Source organism: Haliaeetus albicilla, chromosome W (assembly GCF_947461875.1).
Source record: "Haliaeetus albicilla chromosome W, bHalAlb1.1, whole genome shotgun sequence".
In the NCBI taxonomy this organism is placed as follows: Eukaryota; Metazoa; Chordata; class Aves; order Accipitriformes; family Accipitridae; genus Haliaeetus; species Haliaeetus albicilla.
The window spans coordinates 15,057,166-15,085,126 of record NC_091515.1 but is presented as its reverse complement, the minus strand read 5'-3'; the positions used below and the strand labels follow the sequence as shown (position 1 = coordinate 15,085,126).

Here is a 27,961-nt window from a genome sequence, read left to right as displayed (position 1 = left end):
ATGGGACACAGCTGTCTCCAAAAGGACACGTGTAATCTCCAGGGGTCCCCATGCCAGCCCCGGGGCCCCCCCATACCGCGACGTTACAAAATGACAATATAAATAGCTTTGTTAAAAAACAAAACAGGGTGGGGGGAAGAACAAAAAACGTGTTTGGAGGGGGTGGGGGGTGGTAAGGACCCCAAATCAGTAGTGTGGCCGTAGTGTTGGGGACACGTGTGTGTCCCCCGGAGATGCAGGTGGTGGCCCAACCCTGGGGCCGGATAGGGATAAAAAAGGGGGATTTAAAGGAAAAAGAAAGTGGGGAGATGTCCCAAACCGCTCCCCAGGGTGGGGGCGACACCAGGTCCAGGGTGGGATAAGCCCCCAGCCCCAAATCTCTGCTGGGAAGCAGGGGGGACACACCAGGACGGTGTCATCACGTAGCCTCGCCATTAGCCCTGCGCGGAGCGTCGGTGAAGTCGTCAAAACCGAGCCATCCCCCCTCTCTGGCCGCTCCCTGGCTCAGTAGTACGGTGTGGGGGGGTCCATGACCCCGCCAGCGCCCTAACAGTAGCGGCACAGTCACAAATCCAGTTATGAGGTGACAGTGAGGGCGAGGAGGGTGCCAGGGTGGCCGCCAGCATTGCTGGCTCCTCACTGCATGCGGTTTTGGCGCATGAGGGGGACAATGCAGGAGGGGGGCCCCGCTTTGCCCAGGAAGGGGTGCTTCAAGAGTTCGTTGGCAGTGGCCCGCTGCACCGGGTCCCGCACCAGCATGCGGTCGAGGAAGCCTTTGAGGGTGGGTGAAACCTGCGGGGAGGGAGCGGGGCGGCCGTCAGCGACGTCCTGGGGCGGGTAGACACGTCCCAGGGGACCTCAGGGAGCCCCCGGAGGGTTTTCCCCCTCCCCAGGATGCCCTGTCACCCCCCTTTACCTTGTGCACGTTTTTAAGCTTGGGGGGCAGATTGTCTCGGATCATCTTCATGGCCTTTAACGGCGGCTCGTTAAAATAGGGCGGCTCCCCATCGACCATCTCGATAACCATCACACCCAGAGACCAGATATCCACCTGCAGGGTGGGGGGGACACAGTAAAGCCAGGGGTTAATTCAGGGGTGAGGCCATCCTACGCCCCCAAACCCACCCTGCGCCCCCCAAACCCGTGGCATGCTCACCTCCGGGCCATAGGGCAGGCGGGAGATGAGCTCCGGCGCCATCCAGTACGGGGTCCCCACCAGCGACTTCCGTCGCGGCACCTCCTTGTTCACTTGGGCGCAAAACCCAAAATCGGAGAGTTTCACCTAAAAAGCCGGGGAAGAGGGCTGGCGAGAAGGGCCGCCACCGCATTTCGGCTGGCCAGGAGGCTCTGTACCCACTACCGCCATGCCCCACCACGGCGCTTACCCTGCCATCGTGCGTGAGGAGGATGGAGTCGCTCTTGATGTCGCGGTGGATGACGCCCTGCGCGTGGAGGATGGAGAGGGCCTTCAGGACGGCCAAGCAGACAGCCGCGATCTGCTCCTCGTTCATCCTACGAGCCGATGGAGAGGGTGGGAAGCGAGAGCCAAGCGTGCCAGGGTGGCAGATGACCCTGGTGCCAAGCTGGTGAAGGGGACACACAAACGGGGGTCCCCAGGACGTACCTGGTGTGCGTGACGATGTCAGTCAAGGCGCCGCCCTCCAGGAACTCCATCACCACCCAGAGCTCGTCACCCACCAGGTAGCTGTTGTACATCTCCACCACGTTCTCGTGCTGGTAGTCCCGCATGATCACCACCTGCCAAGGGGAGATTGCGATTGAGCCCCCCCATGGCGCGCAACACCCAAAAGCGGGTCCCTGAGGGGTCCCTGCTCTGCCTCACCTCGTTAAAGAGCAGCTCGCGCCGCTGCTGCTTGCGCAGGTCCATCTTCTTCACAGCCACCAGCTTGCCGGTGCTCTTGACAGTGGCGATGCAGACGATGCCAGTGGAGCCTTCACCGATCTTGATGAAGTTGTCCAGGTAGGTGCGGGGGTCTCCAGGATCCACCACCATCTGCAGGGCCGCCCGAAATTGCTCGTGGGAGACACGCTGGGGCTCACGTTGGGGCGAGCGGGGCTGCTGTGGCCCCGCCGGGGGCGGTGGGGGGCCGGTGGGCAGCTGGCAAGCAAGGTGGGGATCCGAGGCATGCGGGGTGAGGCCAGGATGGGGCGGCTCGGGGTTTTTTGAGCGCGGCGGACCAGGGGGGTGGGCTCGGGAGGAGCCAGCACCACCGCTCACCAGCCCGTTGGATGCCACCTCTTGCAGTCGTCCTGGCCGGTGCTCTGCCTGCAAGGAGATGGGAGGAGAGGGACGTCAGCCACCAAAAGCCCAGGGGAGCACACGGCTGGAGCCAGGATTTTGCCGCTGTCCCCAAAACACTGGGTGCCGACCCTGCAGCCTCCAACCAAGCAAGTGGCAGAGGCGTTAGCGGGGCCGGGTGCTGCTGAAGGAAAGGTTTGCGCTAGACAGGCTTGGAAGGACCAAGGAAGGGGGAAGAGGAGACCACGGAGGAGCCAGTGGCCATTTTGGAGACAAGGATGGGGCCGGTGCTGCAAGGAAAGCACGGAGCGCCCGTGGGGCCAGTGGTCTTCGGCATGTGCCAGTCTTACCGGTCTTAATTGGAGTGCAGGAGCCCGTTAGCCAGCACTTGCTTAGGAAATGGAGGAGAGAGGCTGCTTTTCTAGGAGGTGGAGGAGAGGCAGAGCAAGGAAAAGCTCCCCTGGGCTGCGCAGCCAGGGAAGGAGAGGTTGCTGCCAAGCAGATCTGGTCAGAGCAGAGGGGAGCAGGGGGGGAACCTTTACCTGTGAACCTGCGCCCCTGCCAGGGTTGGTCTCAGCCCTCGGGTAGGTATTAAAAGGCCGTCCCATCTGCTGAGCAGTCTTCATCACCCCTTCAGAGACAGGGATGTTGGGAGTCCGGATATTGGGCCCGGAGAGTGGGCGTTTGTCCCAGGGGGATTGTGGGCTGGTCTCACTGGCGTAGGTGGATTTGGGGCGCTTGTCGGAGGGCTCGGGGCGCTCCTGCCACACCACCTGGTCGGCTGGCTTGCTGTAGTCCCTGTCGGCAGGGTAGTCCCACCAGCCATCCCGCTCAGCCGGGGTTTTGGGGTACTCAGGAGGGGGCAGGTGGCCGCCGGCAGGGGGAGCAGGTTTGGGGCCGGGTTCCTGCCCGCGGGGCTGCTGGTGGTGGTGGTGGGTGCGCTGGTCCTCCCTCTCCCAGGGTCTCTCCTTGCCCTGCTCTAGCTCGCTCCTGGCCCCGTGACAGCTTTTCTCCTTGCTCCTGCCGGCATCCTCATGCGGCCGGGCAGCGGCCGGGCCCTCGGAGAGGCCGTTCTCCTGGTAGAGCTGGTCGCGGCGGGGCAGGAAGGGGGGGCTGTCCCTGCGCAGAGAATTGGAACGGGACACAGACATGTTCTCAAACTCATCCAGCAGCCAGGTCAGGGAGCCGTCCTTGGCGGCTTTGCTGCCCCGCACGATGGTCTTTGAGCAGGATGTGGGACGGGAGGCAGACAGGAACACAAAGCACAAACAGAACAAAAGAAAAAGAAAAAAAAAGGGAAGAAAATAAAAAAAAAGAAAATGAAATGCCTGGTGGTGATGGGGACATGGCTCACACAGAGGGGACATGGGGAGGGGAGGGGAGGAGGTCTCCAGGGGCTGACGCCAATGCCACCTCGGTCCAGTCGAGTGCCAGGAGGTGGCTGAGCCCAGCAGGACTGTGCAGCCTCATGGAGGAGGATGCTAGAGGCTGGGGGAGAGGGGAGGGGGCTCTGCCTTTCCCCAGCAGCCCTGGGCCCCACTGGGAGGTTTCTAGGTACCAAAATAACAGGGCTCTCCCTCAGGGAGCCGGAGCCAGCCTTGTGCCTCTCCTCCTGGATGGGCCAAGCACCCCAAGAGACAGCACGTACCCGAGAAGCCTTTGGCCAGACCCAGCCCCGCTCAGGGGGGCTCATGGGGAAGGGTCTGGGAGGCTGCTGGCAGCACCTCATCCCCTGGCTTGTGCCTGGGGGGCTCCGTCTGCCCCCAAAACACCATTATTAGTAACTGTGCAGAGGCAGCAGGTTTTGTTCCTGGCTGGGGTCCAGCCCCAGCAAAGCTCTGGGGCAGGCGCTGGTCCTCCTCCCCTCAGTGTCATTGGCCCATGGAGGAGGGAGAGGAGATGCATGAGGTGAGGGCAGACGTGGTTCGTTTAGCCAAAGGTTAATGAGCCTGTCCCGAATGCCGCCTTGGAGCAAAGGGGAAGAGCAGAGCAGCTAAAAATGAAGCCTGATGCTGGGAGGCAGGTCCCAGCCAGGTGGGACACCTGAACTGGGGAGCTGTGGGCTGTGCAGGGACGGTTCCCCCGGCTCCCAGTATCAGACTGGCTGGAGTGGGGAGGGACATGCCCTGTTTCCCAGCTCTCGGGGAGGGATCTGCACCCTCATGGACTTGAACCTCGGAGGGCATGACCATGCAGCAAGAGGCGAGGGGATAGTGGCACCCCATCCCCTAGGCCTCTTGCCTTCCTCCAAAGAGGAGGATGCCTTCCCCTGCAGCAAGCACCTCCACACAGGGTGAGCGAGCACAGCACGCCATCCTTGGCTATTTATATCCCCCTCCTCCTCCTCCTCCTCCTCCTCCCACTGCCTTAGGGAGCAGGTTATTTCCTTGACAGGCAAGCTGAGCCTGTACCTCCACAACAAACCCCAGCTGCGTGGGATGCAACGGCTCCCAACCACGAGCCATGGGGCTCGGCAGCGCCAAGGGGCCCCACCGGTTTTGGCATCTTTTTGGGTCAGCAGAATTGCCCAGCTGGCTTCGCTCGGAAGGGCTGCAGCCAGCGTTACTCACGGCTGCTGGAGCTGCCCCATTGTCCGGGGCAAACCAGCCGAGCGAGCAAAGCCACTGGCTGTGCAGGAACGCCAGCTCTGGGCATGCTGGTCACACTGTGGCCAGTGCCAGGGACTTTAATTAGGGTGAAGGTGGAGGAACGGCAGAGCTGGGGCACGGGGGTGGCGTGGGTGTCCTCGACCAAGGGGAGCAGACAAGCCAGACTTTAAAAAAATGACATAATGGCAGCTTGGGGAAACAGGCACAGGGAGGGGATGAGATGGGAAGGAACAGACACTGTTTTTCCCTGGCGTTTTCCTGTAGGGTGGGTTTTTTCCAGCTGCTGGGAGGATGCGGGAGAGGTTTTCACACCATATGGGCAGCAGCTGGGTGGTGCCCGTCCCGCACAGCCCCACACCGAGTGGGGAAGGGGCAGGCGGTTGGCTGCGGGGACACTGCTGCCGCTTGCGCAGGTTAGAGACCAAACTGCCACCTTACCTGCTCCGTGGCACCCCGGGAAGAGGGCACGGAGCCCAAATTATCCCCAGCCTGGCTTTCTAGCCCCAAAAGCAGTATCATCAGCCCTCCCCGAGAGGGCAGAGACCATGCCAGCAGAGCTGCCTACCTTCTGCGAGCCATGTTGGATGGTGGTGATGCAGACAGGGTCCACCAGCGGCTTGGGGCGCTTGGCCGACTCCTCGATGATGCCCTGCCATTGCCGCGGCAGCCCTGTGAATTTCTGCTCTTGCTGGTCGTAGCCGGTGTGGACGCGGTGCTCAAAGTTGGAGGGAGCAGAGATCTCGATACGTTTCTTCTTCTTGCTGAACATGGTGAGGCTGGCTAGAAGACCTGAGGGGCAAAGAAGAGGGACAAAAACGAAGCCTGGAGGAGGAGGGAGAGGTGGGCAGCGCACCAGTGACCTCAGCAAGCCATAAAACAAACAGCCCCTTCTTTAGAAACTGACCTTGCTCTCTGGCAAAATAATTACTTGCCACACATGTGCCAAAAAGGAAACACCTTGAGTGACTACAAGCCCGGCACTTCATTAGGCTGCTCCCCGTCTAGGGGGGTTATTATAGCCCACCTGACCTCGCAGCTGCGTTTGCAATTCCCCACGGTCCTTCTCATCCCCCATTTTTTCCAGTTGTTTGAAGATACATTTGCAGGTCCCTCCTGCCTTTATTTTTTTAATGCGAAGGCAGCGATTGCAAACCAGGGCAACCAAGGGAGCTTTACGGGGCTCCAGGCTGCCCGCCTGTACAGCGCACGAGAAAATTCCCTGCAATGAGCTTTGGCTCCTCAACCCGCTGTCCTTCTTTGTCACCACCTGGGTGGGCAATTTCTTCGGCTCTTTTCCTTCCAGCAGTTCCACAAGCAGCTTCCCCTGACACGCTGTGTCCCAGCACCCAGGGATTTAGGGCTGATCTTGCAAGCGTTTCGCAGCACTGCAATTACTCTTGCGCTGGTTTGGAGCCAGAGTTTGGCAACTGTCCCCCCAAGGGCTTCAACCAACACATTGCAGCCTCCTTGGGGCAGAAAACACCCACCCGGACACACAAGGGAATCAGCAGGTATTTGTCATTATACTGAAGTTAAACACTAGCAGCTGAACAGACACCTATGGGTAAAACACTGACCCTGCACTGCTCTGGGCTTGTTAGCCGGCCACAGACAAACCCAAAGCAACCCCTTGCAGTGTCTTCTCCTAGCTCCCCATCACCAGCTGCCCCGAAGTGACAGGGAACCAGTTGGATAGGGAGCGGCACAGAGCCAAGCCTAGCAGGCAGGTGGACGGGTGTCTAGCCGGGATCTAGAGCAAAATCTCCCTAATTAAAGGTGTTTTCTCAAGCACATGGGACATGTTGCCAAGATGGGGATGGTGGTGTTCACATGCACCCCTGCATCGCGGAACAACTTTGGTTACAATTACTGTCTTCCAGATCAAGGTCCTGTTTTGGTCCCTGGTGACTGATCCTGCAAAGTTCTCCATCAAAGGAAAGCCAGCGGTGTGCAGCACCTCTCCGAGAGGTAGCAGAGGGGCCTGGTGTGCTTTTGGTGGTACACTAAAGCAGCAGCAAGTTTCCTCGGAGCTTCCGTGGGGGCCATGCATTCCGGCTCAGCCCCGGGAAGCACCGTCGCCTCCATGAATTATGGGACAACACAGGCTTGGATTACTTACTAACACCTGTCCTCACTGCAAAGGCATTTCCAAGCCCAGCTGGGGCTGGACTCTGCTTCCTTCCACCGCAACCGCCAGGCTTTCGCCCATCCTGGAGGTGAGATAACGCTGCTGCCAGGGATTTGGCAGCTCACACGACCCATGGAGATGGTTGGGGACATCCTTCTGCTCTCCGCAACTGTTCTGGTTGTCTTCCTGAAGCCATAAAGGGGTGGCAGGAGGCAGGGGTCTTCTCCCCTCTGGGATAATCCTGCTTCTTTCTGCTTGTCTTTGCTTCCTTCCCAGCGTAATTCACACGGGCAGTATGTTTCTTCCAGGAGAAGGGAAGTTTTGGGAGCCCCAGTCTCACAGACATTTTTCTGCATCCCTCCTCCCTTTGATGTAATGCTCTTAAATTTAAAAACTAAGCAAAAAACCCCTCCCACAATTAAAAGCTAGGAGATTTAAAAAAAACCCAAAACCCACAAGGTGCGACGAGGAAAGCAAGTCGGTAGCAAATGCAAGCCCGGGCAGTCCAGCGACACCCAGGAAAAGGTCATTTCACTGGACTTCGGTGACTGACACCGTTCCTTAAGCCTTTTACCTAAAGGGTGTCATTTGAAACCACTTTTAAGCGTGGTTTTAAGGCAGCATTTTAAGTTACAAGCTGAATAAACCGGCAAGAAAAAAAGCCTGACCTGCAAAAAGCCAGGCATGCAGATGCTCAGCCTGAGCGAGAACAACAGACTGTTTACTCAGGCACTTAAATACAGGTCGAGAAGCCTAAAATACAAGTCAAGGCTGCTGAAACTAAACTTAGCAGCGTGGCCAGCACGTTTTCAGCATGAAATTCAAACCCAGTTTTTGCCTGACAAGTTATACGTTTTCCCTTTGCAGGCTGCAAAGACAAAGTCACCCAATGCAGCCAGTTTTCTTCATTTATTTACAAGTTTTGTTCATTCATGGTGTATTTGAGACTACCCCTGAACGCATCTCAGTCTCCCAGGATGAAGAGCTGTGGCTGCGGAGGAAGCCTGGCCCCAGGGTGGACCCCAATGCCGATTTTCCTGGTGTAAACACCCGCAGCCAGGCACAATAGAGGCTTGTTTACACCATCCAAACGCCCCCATCCTTCCAAGCTCAAAGGTACATGATCGATCCTGTCCAGCGGGAGCCTGAAGTGCTGGCAAGCCTCCCCTAAATCAACAATTTCAGGTTGTTTTTTGAATTGTTTCAATAGTTTCTGCAGCAAAGCAGATGCTGGAAGTCAGTGCAGTCCTGCTCCTCCCGACCTGGGAGGGGAAAGGAAAAAATTTCTGAGTTGGGGTAAAGAGAAAAAAAAGAAATCAAGCTTTAGATGGATACCACCACATCCAGGGCTAAAGCAAGAGCACTTGAGAGCGAGCCCTCGCTCTCATGCATCGTGGCTCGGCTGATATCCCGACCAGGATGAGAGCCAGAGAGAAACAGGTTGGAGCTATCAGACCCTATTAAACACCAGCATGAGTCGAGGGGAAAGATTAGTGTCCTGGTTTCAGCTGGGATAGAGTTAATTGTCTTCCTAGTAGCTGGTACTGTGCTATGTTTTTGAGTTCAGTATGAGAAGTTGATAACACTGATGTTTTCAGTTGTTGCTAAGTAGTGTTTAGACTAAAGTCAAGAGTTTTTCAGCTTCTCATGCCCAGCCAGCGAGAAAGCTGGAGGGGCACAAGAAGTTGGCACAGGACACAGCCAGGGCAGCTGACCCAAACTGGCCAACAGTGTATTCCATACCATGTGACATCACATCTCATATATAAACTGGGGAGAGCGGGGGCAGGGGGATCGCAGCTCGGGGACTAGCTGGGTGTCGATCGGTGGGTGGTGAGCAATTGCACTGCACATCATTTGTACATTCCAATCCTTTTATTATTGCTGTTGTCATTTTATTAGTGTTATCATTATTAGTTTCTTCTTTTCTGTTCTATTAAACCATTCTTATCTCAACCCACAAGTTTTACTTCTTTTCCTGATTTTCTCCCCCATCCCACTGGGTGTGGGGGGAGTGAGTGAGCAGCTGCGTGGTGCTTAGTTGCTGGCTGGGGTTAAACCACAACAATTAGCAACTCAAAATGCTCCTAAAGCAGCTTAAGGACCTTAAACTCATTTATTTTTTCTCCCCATTAAATACCTGCCGAGCGTGTTCCGGGTCCAGCCCCATACACATGGGGTGCCGGCGGTCAGTGCAGTGAATGCAGAACAAGGGGTGAGCAAGACAAGCATCCCCTTGCTGAAACACCCTCGCCGCAGTCTGGAAAGACCAGCAGCACTGGCTATTTCCACCTCAGCACTCCGGCTACTGACGGCAACACCAGCATCTGCCCGCCAGCAGCGGCATCGAGAGCTGCCAAGTCTGCTGGCGGTTGCCAAAACCAGCTGATCTCCGTAACTACCAGCTTGTTCTGGACTTGGTGGATGACAGAGCTTGGTTCACAGTCGCTGCCAGGGATCTGCTGGCGCTTGGTGAGCCGTGGTCCAGGAGGTGCTGTAATTAATGGGGGTCAGATGATGCTTTTAAACAGGTTGCTGCTCGAGCGCGAGCCCCAGTGTCCATGCACCAATGCTCCTCACCTTAGGTGCAAGCCCCAGGGAGAGAAGAGGATGAAGCTGCAAATTAACCCACCTTTCACTTGCCTGAAACCAGCAGGTCGGCGCTTTCACGTGAGAAGCAGCTTGGGCTTTAAAACATCAAAAAAAGTATCAAAAAATTCCCTCTCCGGGGACACAGAGCACTGGCACCGGGGGAAAGCCTACCAAACTACAGCAGTGCAAGCCTCTCACCATGTCCAGCTCCAGCCCTGCGTCTCGCTGGCAAAAGCCCATCAGCGGAGGAAAAACCAGTTTTTATTTGTTTGTTAATAAAAGCAGGCGACTGGGAGGAAGCACACCCCTCTCCCACATGGGATGGGGGACGTGGAGGCAGCTGAGTAAAACAAACCCAAGGAAGCCTGGCATTTTAGGCCACTATTTAAGGTTTGTTTATTTAACTCCCTCGTTTCTCCAGTTTCAGAAGGAGCAGCGCCATCCTGCAGTGCCCAAACCCAAAAGGAGCTCGCCAGGAGGATTTTGGGGAGACACTGCAGCCGGCAGGATGCGATTCGAGCGTGACCTTTAGTGCCTAACCCCACCAGCTGGTTTCACAGTGGCCGGTGCCTGGGACCAGGCTAGAAGCAAGCTGACAAAATCTAAAAGGGGACTGAAGTCGGTCGAGTCGAGAGGCTGAATCCTGGGGGAGCTGGGTGACACCCCCACCACTATGCACACTGTCCCCATCCCGCAGAAGGGGACAATCCTGGGACACACAGGGACTCAGGGACAATGCTGAAATCCTGTGGCGGGCACGGGGAGAGCGGCAGAGCCAGGGCTGCCATGGGGTGGATCCATTTTTCCCACTTTCACTGCCTTCAGGTGGTGATTCCGTTTTAGTCTACTGAATCTGCTTCTGACAGGCTGTCCGGTGTGAAACTCAACAGCTCCTGAGACAATCCCTTTCTCCACGCAGGAAATCCCAACTCTGGTGCTCCGGCATCCTGCTGCATCCAAGGCGTCCGCAAAGGCACTCCCTCCTCTCCAGCTTTCCCAATCTTTGAGGTTTTCTGAATAAATCCTCGATCCATTAGCAAAGTTTTTCTCTGCCTGGTTGCCTCCACCTCTGTCCTGGTCCCCCTTTAAAAAATGGAGGGAGTACCATATATTTGCAATCCCCCATTTTACCTGCTCACCCTGGGGGTCTGACATAGCCGCTCTCTGGCTGTCTGCAGCACAACCCAGCACCAGCTTGGGCTGGGTTGAATCCTGAACCGCACTGTGCACAGGCAAATACATTAATTAGGGGTAAACGAAGGTGTAAATGTGCAGCCAGCAGGTTTATGGGGTTCCCAAGCCAGGAAAACTTTACCTTGTAGACCCCGATGGCTAAAAAGTAACCCTGGGGCAGGCGCTTTTGTTCAGTTCATCCTTTTATGGTCACGGCAAGCATCATGCCAGCTTCCCATAGCTTCTAGCCCAGGCAGACTGCTGCTGTTTTGGGGAGGAACAGACATTTCACACCATCCCCATGGCAGGACTGCGCTCGAAAGGAAAACCAAGGCTGGACCCCCTTTCACCCGCACCGGTTGCTTCCAAACACCACCTTCCTTCGCACAGGATCCTTCCTCACACGCAAGAGCCTTTGCAAAGAATCACTGCATGGACAGAAGTCCTGTTTCTGGATGGCAAAGGGTCTCCTGGTTTTGGGAGATAATTGCTAAACTTTGAGTGGGATGTTTAAAAACCGCTCGCTTTGCGTTTAACTGCAAGGAAGTCTAAGGAAAATAAATATACCTGGAGGATATACATCAACCCGCACACCGGACGTTGGAGCATCTGAGCGCCTTGGGACACTGCTAGTTAAGCTAATCAGCCTCCAAATCTACCTTGGCTTCACAAAAAATAATCCTTTTGGGGCTGGCTGGGGGAAAACAGGCAGTGCAAAGGGGCAGGGGGGCTGAGCCAAGCCTGGAGGAGCTCTCGATAGTGGGAGGGGGCCCTCTGCAAAAGGAGGAAGGGGTTAAGAGTGGGTTAACATCTCCCCCACATTCCCCCCTCTTGGCTAGATATCCACCAGAGCTACACACATTCCTCAGCCCTGTCCTAGCCCAGGTCAGATTCCCTTTATCTCCGCTTTGTTTAATTAGTCAGCCATTAACTAATGTGTCTAGCAGCCCTGAGTAAACAAAACGGCAGAATATTCTCCATTGCTGACAAACACCCCAAAGCCTATGTTATTGCTGGCGGGGAGTTTGATAGCAGCTTTCAAATGAAAAATAAAGGGGGGGGGGGAGATGACAAAGGTGCATGCAGGCAATTTGTTCCTTTGCATAAAATCTGAAACTGATAGATTTGAATGTCCATTGGCAGGAGAGTGTCCTGCCATTAGCGTGGACAAATGGCAAAGAGATTTAACAGATCCCCGGCAGGATCCAGAAGCAGCATCCCGTTTGTCCCCATGCCTAAGAATAAATATCTGGTGCAGCTGTACGTGGTTCACACACTTGTCTCCTCTTTAAACACATCGGGCCCAGCAAAATAAACATCTGGTCCAGCCGCTGCTGCTCCCCGGAGCAGCAGAAAGGGGCTGTTTGTCCTGCAGCTGCACCACGTTCACATCCCAGAGCTGCTCTCCCTACCCCAGGCTCTGCAGAGACTTTCTGCCTGACGCAGGTGAAGTTTGGATTTTGAGACACAATTTTAGCTGAGGGCACTCAGAAGCTGGACAAATTATGTGGTGCTTGAGGAAAATAAAAACAAACCAACCCACACAAAGGGGGCTCTGGAGTCCTGGCTGCCCCCGGCATCAGCTCAGCTCACCCAGAGCCTCCTCCGAGGTTCAGAGGAGCCCATGGGATGCCCGAGAGCAAAAGGAACCCCCTGGGTGCCAGTGCTGTCACCCACCGCATCCATTCACAACCGACTCTGGCATTCAGGTCTCCTCCTCAGGCCAGGTCAGGCTCGGACATAAGGGTTTTTAGGGGGTCTTACAAACCCCCAAAGCCTTGTTCCCACCGTGACAGCAGGCAGCTGGCTCCGGGTGACATTATTTCCTCCTCTTGTTTCCAGGCAAGAACAACCTTTTGCTTGCCAGCAGCTGGGAAGCATTAGCCAGCGACCAGCCCTTCCACACCATTAACCTGCATGCCAGCTGCGGCTGAGCAGGACACCCTGCCAAAGGGATATCCAGTTTTTAAAGTCCAAACCCTGTGTGTGGCACAGATGTGGGGTTCAGTTTTCCCCTGCTTGCTGGGTTTTCAATTTTTCCCCTTTTCCTTCCCATGCAAACAGGCTCACCCCTATATGCAAGGAAAATGAGAGTCCCTCCCATCCTCCTTGTCAGAAATAACTCCGTTTCCCCCCGAAACACCGGCCTCACCTCGCAGCGCCGCTAACGAACAACAGACCTGCTTCAGCCAGCAAGATGGAGAGACCCCCTGTTGCTCCACGCGTTTCCAACGGCCGCCCAACCCGGCTCAGGCTCAGAAAGGGAATAAACCTCCTCTGAGAGCTCCCCCCTCCCAAAACACCCTGGTTAAAACTCATTAAAAAAAACAAACATAAAAATCAGCCAGACTCTGCATTACTCACCTTCACCATCCTCCTGCTTCCTGCAAGCCAGAGGGGAAGGAGGGAGAGAAGTTCGCCCCAAGCCCTCACCCCGAGAGAGACATGGGGACCGAGGAACTCCCCCAAAACCGTGCACGGGTGGCCCCTTGTGGGACAAAGGGGGCTGGGGGGGGGTCACAGCTCACGCTGGGGGCCAGCAGCTCCAGCCCAACGCTCCAGGCCAGCGGCAGAGCTCCCAAATCCTGACGCTGCAAACTCCAAAGCGCCTCCCCCAGCACCAGCGAGCAATGGGCGGATGAGCGCAGGACAGGGGCCGGGACGTGGGGAGACCTATGGATCGGGGCAATCCACCATCAGCTCCCCAAGCCAGCCGGGGTCCACGCTCCCAGACTCCCCACCTGGTTCCCGGACCCCGACAGCTGCTCCCAGCCCCGCGGGGGACACGATCGCTGCCTACGGAGGACCTGGCCAACACGCTGGTCCTGGCACGCAGCTCTCCCCACTGGCGTTTTCTCCCCCTCCCGGCCGCAGTGCTGACTTTCCCAGCTTCACGTACTTCCCAACCTGCTCTTATCGCCCTCCAGAACCAGTTTCGCAGGCAGACACTCCTGCCACTGGGCTCCCATGGGCTCCGGGCTTGCACTGGGATGGCTGGACTTTCCTCTCCTTCATCCTCCAGCGGTTGGATGCCAGGGATGGATTGGGACAGGGGAGAGCAGCGCGGTTAACCCCAGTGTACCCCAAAAGGGGTCCAGGGAGGCAAAGCTGCTTGCCGAGCAAAGCTCGTCCTGCTTGCTTCCCACTCTGAAGTCAGGGACCAAAATAACAGCTTGCCGCTGTCTCCGCGCACCCAACACAGTGACTAACGCCGGCACTACGGCCCCACGATTTAACAGACGTTATTACCATTTTCCAGGACTGGGAGCGCCGCTGCCGTTGAACTCTCGCCCATGCTGCAAGGCCGGTAATCCGTCGAGAGAGCGCAGAGGGAGGAATAGCTGGGAGAGGAGATGGCAGGGTGGCCGCTGCAAGGCTTGGAGGGGTTAAAGACAAAGCTTGCAAGAAGCGGAGCAAGAATAGAGGAGAGTTGAGCTGGGAACCAATGAGGCAGCAACATTTGAAACAAAGCAGCCAGTCAAGTGCCCCTCAGGGCGGCTGGGGATCAAGAGATGGGGAAGGAAGGAGAGGGAAAAGGCAGGCAAGAGCCGGCAGAAAACCCGCCAGCCATCCCAGCAGGAAGAACCAGCCCTCCCAGCCAGGGGAATTTCCCCAGGTCAGGGTAGCAGCCCTTCGCCACGCCATGCTTCCAGCGTGCCTCCCTCCCACTGCGCGTCCCCTCAACATGTTCACCCAGCTTTCTCAAGAGCCCCTAAAAGCATGTTCTTGCCCTGGGGTGTGGGCACAGAGCACGCTGTTGAAGCACGCCCATCTGGTGAAGCATGCCCATTGGCGGGGACTGCTGACACACGCTGGCACTGCAGTAACCAAGCCCCTCATGGCCAGGACCAGCGACCTGCAAGCCCCAGCTCCCGTGGGTTTTGCTGGTTTTAAGACCCCTTGTTAAGATACATGACCCCTGAAGCCTGGCCAGGGGACTCCAGGTGCGATCCGGACCCTCTGTGTGAGGATAAGCTGAGGAGCTCCTCACCTGGGCATCAGAGCCTCACCTAAGGGTGAGGATCATAACTCTGCTGCCTAAAGCCTCTGCCTCTTCCACCATCTTCCAGCTGAACGAGAGTGATGCCATTTCCTAAACGAAAGCAGCACTAATTGGTGGGTCCCATGAGGTAGCGCGCACTCTCCAGCTCGCTCGCTGCGAGGAGGAACAGTGTCCGAGCCCTCTCCGGCACAGAAAAGCAAGGCTTTGATGTCAGCGTGTGTATTTCACTCCTCTCTTTTCTTCCCTTCAGCTTTTGCTCAAAGGAAACACCCTCGAATTGGCCTGATGAGCTGGTGAATCTCACGGACAAACTTGGGAGGTTTGCCTGGCATCGTAAATCAATGGCAGTCCACCATGCCAAGCACCCAAGCAGCTGCGAGCCTCCGCCACACACGGTCCACCCCATTGGCGTTTGCCGGGAAGGTGCCAGACCACGAACTGGGCAGCGAGGGCAAGATGGCAGAGAGCAGCAGGCACCTGCAGGTGATAAGAGTCAAGCCACCATGGCTACACCTCTGCCAACTCCATCCAATGGAGCCCAATGATGTCTCGCAGCTGAGGTGGTCTTATTTTTATTCAAATGCCTTTTACAAGTAGGGAGGGTGGGTAAAAAAACCACAGTTGGGAATGTTAATCATTTATCATGGTTTACAACAAGATTGCTCACTTCCCATTTGCACTAATTTTCCTCATATTTATTCTCTTTCAGAATATTCATGGATCAAAATATCTTCTGCACCACCATTGGACTGCTAATTGGCGCTTGGAAGCTTTCCTAGAATCACACCAGAAGGATGTGGTGTCCGGGGGGAAAAAAATAATAAAAAAAGATCATCAGATGAAGACTAACCTCTCCCACCACTTGTTCTTTTTTTTTTTTTCCCCTCTCCAATTTCACAAGTCACAACCTCACGCCGCTTGGCTGGAGAAGATACCAGAGTGCCATGGGTGTTCAGAGGACGTGGTGAAGGAGCGTGTTTCGGTGCAGCTCAAGCAGGGTGTTCTCGGCATCACCAGGATGGAGGATCCTGATGCTGCCACATCGCTCGGGGGGGTCTCGAACGGCAGCTCCATGGGCAGACACCTGCGCTGGGCGAATTCACGAGCCTGGATCCGTTGGCGCCAGAGCCTTTCAGGATGCAAGAGCTGCACGCGTGCTCGGAGGGAAAAGGTGGTTCGCTTAAAACCTTAACAGAGAGTCGCGGCCACAGTGATTTAAGATGTTACCTAGCTTGGTGAAAAGCACTGAATTCATCCCAAGCCCCCCAGAAGCTTGAGAACAGGCTTGAGATCACATTTTAGTGTTCATGCATTCCTCGTTTTATCTGTTTGGGAAGGAGAAAAACAGCAGCGGAGAACTGGGAAGAACTCGAGCCATGGCATCTCTGTTAATGCAAGAGGCAAGACCCATTTGTCCTTCTGGAAAGTTATTTCTCGTGTCAGTACGAACAAGCAGAGGCTTAAAAACCTCCGATTCGCACGTCTTCAAAAGCTGCTGCGACTACAAAAATTCACCAGCTGCTCTCTTCAGCTGCCAAGAGCACAAAGAGCCCCCAGCATCAATTTCAGAGCCTTGTGAAACACACTAATTAATTCATAGAAAGATATAAGCACACTAAAGAAATAGCTCTAGCCCCCAAATCTTTCAGAATTTGAACAAAATTAGCGAAGGCGCATGTCTTCCTAATCCTCACCTTGCAGACAATCCTGATGTTTCCTGAACCTGCAGCACCCTTGCCTGCTCGGTACCACCTAATTAGTCCCTTCCCACTGTGCAAGCACATCCCGATAGTGCCTCAGAGCCCCGGAACAAAAGCTTATCTCCAAAACGAACTCCACTCACAACTCGGCCCTACCAGAAGACGAAGCAGGCTTCGCTCGCACAACAAAGTTTCAAAATATCAGTGGAAAAAAGCGATATATCAGCTATTACAGAGACTTCATCTCCCCATGGCCTATGCGGTACAGACTCAGCCCTGCTATCACCTTTTATTTGGCAATAAACTTCTCACACGGCTTCAAGCTGATATTGCTCCAGCCTTTGTTCTTACATTTTGCTTTAAAAACCTCAAACGATGGCTCGATATTTGCACAGCAAGGGCTGCGCCAAGAGGATTTCGTACCTGCTGATAAATCACCTTGTACTAGAAGGGCCACCAGCAGCTCAGCTGGAAACCTGGGATTTCCTCGATGGTATCACATTCTCCGAGGATGGAAGATCTTGAAGGACAAACCTGAAGCAAAGCAGCAGAGATGGGCGTCCTCTTCCAGCCAAGGACGTCGATGTCTGCCTCGCTGAGATGGCGGAAGTATAACGCTTTGCTCGGGTTTGTTTAACCTGCCGGCGAGGGCGGGTTGAACTGGCCCAGCTGGCTTTGCACAAGTGAGAAGGGAACCATCCGGAGCTGGGAGCGGCAATCTTCAAAGAGGAGGAGAGGTGTCAGCCTTCCAGCCCTGCGCTGGGCCGCTTGAGGAAGACAAGCGGCCAAAAACGGACCTGGTCGAGGCTGCCTGAGTGCGCAGGCGGCAGGAGAGCATGGCAGGGCGACAGTGCGGCACCTGGGATGGATTAAACCACGGATTACCGCTTAAAAGAACCCGATGTCCCCAGGCAGATGATGGAGCGGAAGAGGAATCCTGGAATTCAAAGCATTTGAAGTACTTAGTAACCCCTGCAAGGATCCTCCTGGTTTCAGAGGCAATGCACCTCCCCAAACACAGCCTCAAAAGCTTGATCAAAGGGGATTAATTTTCTTTAATTCTGTTGTCCCAAAGCAAAACTTCCAGCCTGCAGGACGCGGCAGCACAGGGAACCAGTACATCAAAAACTCTGCCTAACTGCCGGTGCTCGGTGCACGTCCCTGCACCTCCAGCAGTGGGGCTTGAGCTCAACCTGCGCAGCACAGAGCAGCCCCAGGTGTTTTACCTGCAGCCACAGTGAGACATTTGCTGCCGGAGTCTTTCATGAGGCCACGTCTCCTCCATCCTGCTGGGGGGGCGCTGAGCCACAGAGGGGGACACCCCAGCACCATCCCACTGCCCTGGCACGATGTGCGGCAAGACAGCTCTGACCGTCTGGGGAAGCAGGGGTGAAAAAGCGAGCCCAATGCCTTAGAGGTCCAGGTGCTGGACCACCGGGTCGGCAGCACCAAGCAGGGGCCGTGGCTATGTGACCCCCACCATGGAGTTCAGCAGCATCCCACAATGAGACATCGCTGCTCCCACCCCGAGCATGGGGAAAATGCTTGCACAGAAGTTTCAGGTGCAGGAGCCCGCGGACCTTGACAAGCCGGGGCTTGTGGGGAGAGAAGGCAAGTGCCTGACAAGCTCCCTCCGAAACCACCCGCAGACCAGGTGGAGAGAGGTTAAACATTAATCCCATCGCCTGCCACAAATGGGAAGGGAAACAATTGCAGGAGGTTGTTTTATTGGGGTTGTTTTTAAGGAATAAATCAGTTTGGATTCAGCAGAGCTTGTGACAGCGAGCAACCATTTGACTCTGCGACATGGCCAGCAATGCTGCTGACTGAAATTGGGGATGGCTGCAGCACCCATCTGTGTGGGCACAGCTCTTTGTACAGACACCTCGCGATCCAAAATCAGGGTACTATCTGCTAGAAAACAGAGGGGAGCTTTTGACAGGTTATTTCGCATCTGGATAAATCTCCCAATTTATTTATACCGGTACAATTGCCTTGATACCACAGGATATTGCTGTGAACAGCTGTAAGAGAGTAATTGTTTTGGCAAAGCCCAGCGTCAGTGAAACGAGGGTTAAGCCAGAAAAATCAAAATATTGTTTCAGAGCTGCACAAACATGAAGCCTCACTATTTCCATCTGCATTTGATGCTCCACAGAGCAGTGGCAAAGCAACACTGGGTCTGAAACAGTTACCAGCACACACAAAAACCAGCCTAGCGAGGCATTTTCTTCGTGGCGGAAAGCTTAGGCTTTGAGTGCAAAACTATTTTAATTTTTCCCTTTTTCCATCCACTCTGCAGTCATCACCCTGCCACAACTCCAGTCCTTTTCCTGCTTTAATGCCAAAAGGCAGGTTTCTGGGAGTCTGTTCACAGCTCTTCTCCTGACTTGCCCTGCAACAAGGAGTGAGTCACCTCCAGGCACTTCAGTTTCCCCTTCAATAGAGCAGGATAATACTGGCTTCTCAGAGCAGAAGATGATTATGAAGACCTCCGAGGTCTTCGGAGAAGAGGTGCTAGAGAACAGCAGAAGCCGCCGATGGCAAGCTTCGGAAAAGGATTCCCGTCCTTCATGCAACCAGCTACCGTGCTCAAAAAAAAAAAGCGTGAGAGGAAGAAACAACAATGACGGTGATGGGATTTTTCCAAAACTACTGGAATATTTTCTACAAAAAGAAAAGGGGTACACCTGGGTTTTGGTGTACCCACCAAGAGCTCTGGCCAAAAATCAAACCCACCAGCTTTGATTCAGCTAATGCTGAATTTTACCTTATTCTCTAAAGATTCATGGGGCCAGTGCAATCCCCCCCCATCAGACAAAGCCACCCAGCACCAGAAACTCCCCCTTAAAACACCATGGCACAATATTGCACCAGAAAAGGGCCGGTCCTCCCATTCCCCAGAGACACAATTTGTGCCTCGAAGCATGAGCTCCAATTACCCTTATCTCAGTTTCCAGAGATACAGGCAGAAGCTCCGCAGACCGAATTTCTCCCCGTAAAGCAGAATTAGCTGCACGCATGGACACACGGGAGATGAAATCTTGGGGCGCTTTGGGAAATCACTTTCCAAAATCAGCTCCGGACCCAAATTAATCCTCTGGCTCTACTCTGCTTTGCCAGGAGACCCTTCGATGCAGGACATCACACAAAACTCACTCCGCTTGCTAACCTCTGCTTTCCCCACCATTACATTCAAACAGTGTTTCTCCCCGAGCTGGCAGACGCTTGGAAAGTCTTCGTTCATTTAATCTCTGAGTGGAAGTGCTCCGGTGCCCAACTGCTGTGTGGAGGGCAAGAGGACCACACCCCAGGGCACCAGAAGATAATTAGCACAGAAATTAAATAGGGAGCCAGCCAGGAGGGATGTGCGGAGCTTGTTTCTGAGCAGAGATGATGTGCTGAACCCCTGGGAGGCAGCAGCCCTGAGAGCTACCTGAGCGCTACCTGAGCAGCCTTCACACGTTTGGGTTTTAGTCTGGACCTAACATCCATACGTGGACCCAGAGCATCCATCTCCAGCTGGATGTGCCAGAGGGATGGGAGGACTAGAAATGCTCAAGTCCAGGCTCCTCCAGGAGTTGTGAGCTGCTGTCCTGACCCAAAATCCTTCCTCAAAACCCTGCAGACCTACACCTACGCCAGCCAGGAGCACAGACAAGGGCCTTGAGCCAGGATCTAAATCTGCGCTTGGGTACATCCGTTTTAATCAGCAAAGAGCACTAACAGCTCAGCCCCAAGGACCAGCTCCACACACAGCTGCTTTCCCAGCAAAGCGGTATCGGGCGAACGTGCAACTTTTTGAACAACAGCGACAATCCTTGAGCAAAATCCAGCCTAAAAGATCCAAAATTAAGGAAACCCCACCCTACTACGTACTTGGCAATACAGAAAGCAGGTGCTTTTAACTAAAAGGATGTCAAGACATGCAAATCGCACACCGTTTTTGGGATATCTGTTCTGGAAGCAGAAACAGTTTAACAACTGGTGCGGAAAACCTCAGAAGGATGGACTGTTTTGGGAGAGGGGATCAGGAACAACTGCCGACCCAGCCGAGGAGCTATTACACCTGTGACTCCCCCGCTTGCAGTGGGGTTAACCAAACACTCGAGCATGATTTCAAGTGGAAGTTCCAAACTGATTTAAAGAAGAAAAGAGTCTCCCAGTTTATATCTGGCATCTTCTGCTCCCACCTATCCTGGCCAGGACAAACAGGTTCCTCTGCGCAGAAGATCCCTTTGGTCAAGGGTGGAGAAGAGAAACTCGATCTGTAGCCGATATGTTTATTCTGACAGCTGAACAAGGCATTAAGCCACCGGGGAAGTAAACAAAACCATCCAAGGTTCCTCCATTTATTTAATTCAGATGCTCCGGCTCTTCAGCAATGGATAAAAAGAAAAAAGAAACAAGAAAAGCGAGTACAGGCTCGACCCGGGGCTTGACAAAACCTGATTAGCCTTCGGCAGGCTCAGAGCCACCGCGCTCCGCATTTACCTCTCGGGGCTCCTTCATGGAGGACGGGAGCCCTCAGTCGGCTGCATATCCCACAGTGATGCTGGCACCCCAAAATGTGGGGCGGGGTCCCCCACACACCTGACTCCTGCTGAAGGAGCACGTTTGAGGCTGTGCGAGAGGGAGATTGCTGAGACTGTGTTGGTTTTATTCTGTGATTATTTATCGAAACCAGATAACCCCAGCAGCAGCAAAAGGTTGGTAATCCACATCGGGAAGAGCTCCATGGGGATGTCACCTGACCTGGGAGCGGGTCGATAGGCGACAGAAAGCTTCAGACAATAAACAAGCACCAAGGAAGCCAAAGTCCCTTCCATTTATGCGCAACCAGTCTTGCTGTCCCAGCAGCCTTGGAGGGGAATTACTTGTAATGATGATTTTAATGCAACCTGGCAGCGCACTGTACTTCTAAACATGGTTTGGGCTTAAAAATCCTTATTGAGCAAGAAAGACGTGGGGTGGGCAACCTCCTCTTCTCACTCCCTCTCTACTCTGAGGGCAGAGGGGTCCCTGCGTGAACCCTCGATAGCTCTGCTGGAGTTGGCAGTCCTGATGCGCCAAGCAGGGACCACCAGCCCAAATATGCCAGGCTCCTAAATCGGCCACGTCCCTCTCACCCGACTGCAAGGGAACTCATTAAATCACGTGCACAAAGTGGGAGGTGAAGGAGGGATGCTCTGTGGCCGGCCCCAGGCTCCACCAGCATCAGCCTGGCCTTCACCCCATCGCTGCTGACATCCCCACCTTCACCCCAGCTGTTCCTCCACTGATACGACACTGCGGATATTCCTGGTGGGGAAGGCACCAGAAAAGGGGGGGATTTCTCATGGGGTTGACACACCACAGTCTTGCTGTTGCTACCACCTCTTATGACGCCAAAGGTGGGATGCCACATTACGGCACGGCTCTTCATTAGCAAAAGACCGTTAGGAAGCTCTGGGAGATGGGGGAGGTGATCCACCAGGGATGCAGGAGGAGCACAAGAGCCCTACCCCAGCGCCTGTTAAATCTACCTCCTGACAAAGCAGCTATTCTGCAGGAGCCTGCTCTCAAAGGAAAGAGGAGGAGTCACCTCAGAGGCAGTTTGTAAGGCGAGAACGTTTTAATCAACTGAAGTATTTGTTTCAGGGAGGAAAAAAGAGGAAAAAAACCAAAAAACCCCAACCCCACACACAATCACAAAACCCAAGGCCTCCCCTTGAGCATTAACGAGATGGAGACACTTCAGACCCCTTGCATATCTCTGTGTCCTCGCTGCGGACAGCTGTGCTTTGTCACAGCACACACACAGATGTGACCGACACCTTTTGGCACAATTCCCCGACACCACCGGACCCAAATGTGCTCCACGGAGCGCAAATTTCTGTCTGGGCTCAGCTTTTTTTTTCAGCACAAGGTTTCCTCTGAGCCAGAAGCTGCAGGGTCAGGGGAGCGAGGCATGCCAAGAATGCGAACCAGGACTGACACAGCCATCTCCAGCTCTTCCCCCCACATGGCACATTAATTACACATGCTCTCAACGAGCCAGGAGGCTCTGGCACAGCAGAGCAATGAGACATTGGTGTCAGGTGATTTCAAAGTGTATTTAGAGAGTGATCAGCACTCAGCTCCCTCTCCAGTTGCTGGAAAGGCCCTGATGTGGTATTAGTGATGGTAAAAACACAGTCACGTTTGCACAACGTGCAGCCGTGCCGGCGCTGCAGGCAGGCAGCCACCACGTCAACTTTGCACAGCCTGGCCTCGGAAAACAGGGAAATAAAAGCTCTGAGCTGGTACTGCGCCAGCCAATGCTCCCCCCTTCGTTAGGCCAAGAGATTTTAATGACCCGATTTGATGCTGCCTGCCCAGACGGAGCACACTGCATGGTAGGAAGGTGAAACCATGAATTTATGTCTTTGGCAACAGTTCATTAACATCTACGGTGGTGCTGGGGTTAACAAAGCCGGGCTCCCTCGATGGGAGGCAGAGCACGCACCCCTGCACCCCTTTTCTGACAGTCCCGCCGGAATGGGCTGGATCCTCCCATAACAGGCAGCCAAGAAGTCAATTTATGTTTCAGCAAGCGATTACCATTTGGTGCTAATTAAAGTGCAAGCTGATTAATCGAGTAAAACCTTTAATTAGCCCCTTACATAATTTACAAAAATTATAGCTTATTTGCACTGTGTAAGTGCACAACATGGGGAAAGAAAAAACGGAGTGAGCACAGTTCAAAACAATTACACTTTCTCTAATAAAGTTGGACATAATGAAAATCATCATTACTTAAACATCCTCCACCTGCAACGCAAGCACACGAAAACCGAGCAAGAACCTCACGCCCTGAATCATTTACTCAGAGAGAAGCAGCTTTGAAGGGTTTGGTTTAAAGCTTGTCCTGGTTTCAGCTGGGATAGAGTTAATTGTCTTCCTAGTAGCTGGTACTGTGCTATGTTTTGAGTTCAGTATGAGAAGAATGTTGATAACACTGATGTTTTCAGTTGTTGCTAAGTAGTGTTTAGACTAAAGTCAAGGATTTTTCAGCTTCTCATGCCCAGCCAGCAAGAAAGCTGGAGGGGCACAAGAAGTTGGTACAGGACACAGCCAGGGCAGCTGACCCAAACTGGCCAACAGTGTATTCCATACCATGGGACGTCCCATCTAGTATAGGAACTGGGGGGAGCGGGGGCAGGGGATCGCAGCTCGGGGACTAGCTGGGTGTCAATTGGCAGGTGGTGAGCAATTGCACTGTGCATCATTTGTACATTCCAATCCTTTTATTACTACTTTTGTCATTTTATTAGTTTCTTCTTTTCTGTTCTATTAAACCATTCTTATCTCAACCCACGAGTTTTACTTCTTTTCCTGATTTTCTCCCCCATCCCACTGGGTGGGGGGGGCAGTGAGCGAGCAGCTGCATGGTGCTTAGTTGCTGGCTGGGGTTAAACCACGACAAAGCTGCAGAAAGAGCAGGCGAAGGGCTGAAGAGTTAATAAAAAATTATCCAATTGCCAATTAATCAAGATCTATGAAAACAGCAAATCCTTCAGGAAGCCGGTTTGGAAATGCAAGCTGCGCCTGTGCCACACAAAGCTGCCTCTGAAAACACTAAACCTACTGTGGCTCAATTTGTGAGGCAGACAGCAAATATTCCTCCCTTCCTCGCCTAAGCTCAGGAGACATCGGGTTTTATTAAATAAAAACAACACGGCTGTAATTAGGCTGCAGGGAAGCCGTGAAAACGTCCCTGGGATTTCTCCCCGAGCCAGGCAGGACTTTAGGGGACGTGTCCTTCCCTGCAAGCACCAAGGATGCGGCCCCAAAGCAAGCGATCTCACTGGGGAGGCAAAGCTTGCTGTGAAGCCAGGACACACATGCACGCCAGCCCCACTCCTCATTTTCCGGACACTCGTTTTGGCTGGGAAAAGGACAATCAAACCCGGCAGCGCGGTCGGGAAATCCCTCTAGAGTTGGGGAGAAAGCACGTGCTGCGATAAAGGCTGCTCTTTTCCATGCCAGGACGTGAGCATGGCAGCGTGTCAGTCCCCCGCAGTGCCAGGAAAACATCCCATTGACATTCAGAGGGAACCATTTCTTCTCCGGCAGCGCTAAATTGGCCATGAAGGCTCTACCTAAGTTGTAACCACCAGCGGTGATGTAAAATTACGCTTCCTCCCCTCCCACCCCCTCTGCCAAACACCCACAAATTCCTAAATTATTCATCAGAAAAGTCAAGCACAGCGGATCCAAGCCTGCAAGGTGAAGAACGCGTTGCAGGGACATTCCACAAATGTGCTCTGGGGCTGCCCCCATCCCAAACCTCATCCCTTCCAGATCTGATCTCCTCCAGCACTGCTTTCCCCTCCTCACCGCTCCGACAGTTCCCAAGCATGTGGCATCCAGGTTTCAGGCTGTGCCGATTTGCTCTGCTCACCCCCAGTGAGGTGGACAGCACTTAGCAAGACGTCAGGAACAAAATCTCCACCTTTTAAATGGAGATGGATGCACAAACCCACGGCTCGCAGAGCCCACGCGTCAATAACGAGTCACCAACACAGAAACAAAGTGCGTTGAGTGGTTCAGAGCAAAAGCCTGTGGTTTTTTTTTTATTTTTATAAAGACAGCTTCCTTCTGGCAGATTGAATAAGCGCTAGTAAAATAAATGTCACCCCCCCCCCAAATGTAAATAAAGATAGCCAGTATCTGGAAAACATCTGGGAACTTGGAACAACATGGGAGGGGGAGCAGAGAAGTTTCCACTCGGCAGAGGTGATACGCAACCTGAGCCATCATTATCCCACCAGCATCTTCCCTGGAAACTTCTGCTGCTATTTCAACGCCCAAATACGTTCCAGTTAATTACCTTTATTTGGGAATCTCAGGGTGATAACTCCCCAGCTGAGCCAGGAGGTTTCAGAGGGATCCTTCTGAAGGTGGTTATAGCGGCTGGAAGATGAATACATTCGACACCAGCCACGGATTGGCACAGCCTCATGTTACACCCTCACCGGGTACCACGTTTCACAGTCCTGTTCCTACGTGGCATTTATCTGCAGTTCCCAGAAAACCTCCCTCAACCTGCACCAGGGACAATCCATACATCCAACAGGTTTATTTCTTAACCAGAACTAAAGATACTTGCCTTAAAAAGCTGCCAGGATTAGTTAATGTTTGTACTGGCAGCCAGCAGCTAATTCTTTGGCCACTGTTCAAACTTTGGGGCTTTATTTAAAACCTTCTTTTTTTTTTTTCCCCACAGCTCTCCTAAGGTCAGTTGCATCTTCCCCACCGCCGCACTCCACAGCTAGGTATTCTCAATAAATCCAATTTGCAGTTATTTATGAGCCTACTGCATAGGGTGTTGCCAGAGTCCCTCCACGGCCCTGCAGCCCACCCAGTTCATTGTTGCAAAATTCAGTAAATTACAGGGAAAACATAACTGAAAACTAATCCTGAAACTTTTCTCATTTTGTTTTCGTTTCCCTTTGACAAACAAAGCACCACCAGCGATGGGAACACACAGAAAAGGAAGCGCAGGGTGCTTATCTCCAGCTGCGGATACCTTCAGTTGAGGGAACATGCAGGCACAGGGAAAGGTTACACAAATTAATAATTTCACAGCCCAAAAACCATACGCGCGTTGGGCATGCGCTGCCTGCACTCCTACCTGTCGATTCTCCGTCCCCACTAACAACTTACCCAGGCAGTGCCGGCACCAGCTCTGGCAAAGTTTTGGCTGGCGCGGCACCGCTACCTCACGTTTACAGCCATGGGAGCACAACACAGGAGTCTGGAGATGGCGATTTCTATTCTCACTCTCCTCCTGATGTGCCAAAACTGGGACGAAACCCCATTTTCGAGGGGTTCAGCGCCAGACAGGGGAGTTACGGCAGCCCCAAGGGATGCCAGCTCCTGTGCAACAGTGCCCAGCTGCCTCCAAACACCCGGCCCAAAGTCGCACGAGACACCGGAAAAATCTACTCCGGGGCTCTGCAGCTAAACCGACCGTTAACTTGCCTCGTTACCGGGGAGAAAAGTGCCCTGTAAACACTGATGGGTGTACAAAACCACACAGAACTGAGAACGCAGATAACAGACACCAGAAAAAACAATTCTTAGATGCTTTTCTGTGCTTCCTGCAAGCCTCTCCCCTTCAGCTGGACCCTGCATGTTACCGAGCGCACAGGGAGAGGGCTGATCCAATTTCCACACCCCAGAGAGCCGAGGAGGGCTCCGATGGCTTTTCTACAAGAACCTAATCTCAACAGCGATTGTGCTTCTCCCGATTCTCCTCCCTCCTGCACTTGGTGAAGAGCATCAGACACACTCTGGCACGAAAAGACCCTTCTCGAATATCGGATCGCAAAGCACACACACAGAATAAGGACTTCTGAAGAGTGATGCGCGGTGACAGGAGCCCCGGGGAGAAAGGGCTTCTCCAGACAAATTATTTTGCCTCCATTTCCTACCTGCGAGGAAGGGAAAACTCTTTTTCGACTCAGCTAAGCATGCCGGGATCCTCCGGTGAAAGATGCTGCACGAGAACAAGAGATTTCCGTAAGGTTCCCTGACACATGGCCCGGCACAGTGCCTAGACTACAATACCTCGTAACCCACAATTTTGACTATTTTTAGGCCAGGGAGGGTTCAGAGGAAGGCAGAGCCCTATCCCTACCCTTCCTTCGGCCTCCCCGCCTGCTGCCAGCTCCCCTCCTACCTTGCCTCGAATTCCAGGACTCCTCTCCACACCCAGGCTCAACCCACCTGCCCTGCCTGCGCTCCCCTCCAGGCCTCCTGCTGCTCGCCCCGCCAGCCCCGAGGGTTGGGGCAGGCCCAATATCCCCCTCCCCAGTTTTGCCGCTTTCCCCAAGACCTCGCAGCTTGCTTGTCCCTCCGCTCACCACCCCCCCGGCCCAGCTCCCACCCCAGCTCCTCAGGAGCCTCCCAAACCCAGCTCCACACTTTCTCACCCTCCCCTTCTCCCCAGCCCCCCCCCAACCTCTGGCACAGGACTTCCCCAGCTGCTTCCCCCCCCCCCAGCACCCCCACTGCCCCCTTCCCCCAGGACCCTCAATCCTTCACACTGCCTTCCCCCCCGGCCACTCAGCCCCTCGCACCCAACCCCCCCTTTCCCCTCAGCCCCCCCCCAAACCACCACCCTCTCAGCACCCTCCCTCCCCATAACCCCCACCCCCCTATCCCCCCCCTTCAGGCCTCCCCATCTCCTCTCTCCCTCAGCCTCCCACCCCCAGTCTCCCCCTTTCCCTCATCCCCTCCATCTCCTCTCAGGCCCCCAACGTCCCCGTCCCCTCAGACCCCTCCACGTCCCCTTCAGGCCCTCACCTCCCCCTCAGCCCCCGCTCACCCCTCACGACAAGCCTAGGGCTGCCACTCCCCCCAGCTCACTAGGCCACCGCCATGTTGCGATCGAACCGCATCCGGGCACCCGCCCTGCCCGCGTTACCCCAGCAACAGGCACCGCCCCCATCGGGCGGGGCCTCAAGG

The 27,961-nt window shown here is 54.2% G+C and overlaps 1 protein-coding gene across 6 annotated transcripts; it reads right to left on the bottom strand.

The window, feature by feature from the left end:
* Window positions 1–16: 16 nt before the first annotated feature.
* Window positions 17–27,931, bottom strand: LOC138683640 (serine/threonine-protein kinase PAK 4-like). 6 transcript variants are annotated; one of them, XM_069775635.1, is made up of 10 exons: window positions 27,822–27,931; window positions 26,926–26,990; window positions 5,435–5,658; window positions 2,803–3,480; window positions 1,844–2,287; window positions 1,625–1,758; window positions 1,386–1,512; window positions 1,157–1,282; window positions 917–1,051; window positions 17–792 (listed from the first exon to the last, which is right to left on the bottom strand). In XM_069775635.1, the coding sequence occupies exons 3-10, from the start codon at window positions 5,636–5,638 to the stop codon at window positions 637–639; spliced, it is 2,004 nt and encodes a 667-aa protein (XP_069631736.1). In that variant the 5' UTR covers window positions 5,639–5,658; window positions 26,926–26,990; window positions 27,822–27,931; the 3' UTR covers window positions 17–636. The 6 variants fall into 6 exon arrangements, with proteins under 6 accessions (XP_069631736.1, XP_069631734.1, XP_069631735.1 ...); XM_069775633.1 differs by lacking the exons at window positions 26,926–26,990; window positions 27,822–27,931 and adding an exon at window positions 14,012–14,411; XM_069775634.1 differs by lacking the exons at window positions 26,926–26,990; window positions 27,822–27,931 and adding an exon at window positions 13,662–13,928.
* Window positions 27,932–27,961: the final 30 nt, after the last annotated feature.

What these genes read in the sequence shown, in the direction of transcription:
- LOC138683640 (XM_069775633.1), bottom strand. Translation starts at nt 14,222, where the DNA reads ATGTTGCTGCCTCATTGGTTCCCAGCTCAACTCTCCTCTATTCTTGCT. An exon ending in GCAGGGGCGCAGGTTCACAG is followed by an intron (nt 2,288 to 2,802) that starts GTAAAGGTTCCC and finishes ATCTCCTTGCAG; the next exon opens with GCAGAGCACCGGCCAGGACG. An exon ending in TCCTCACGCACGATGGCAGG is followed by an intron (nt 1,283 to 1,385) that starts GTAAGCGCCGTG and finishes CCGGCTTTTTAG; the next exon opens with GTGAAACTCTCCGATTTTGG.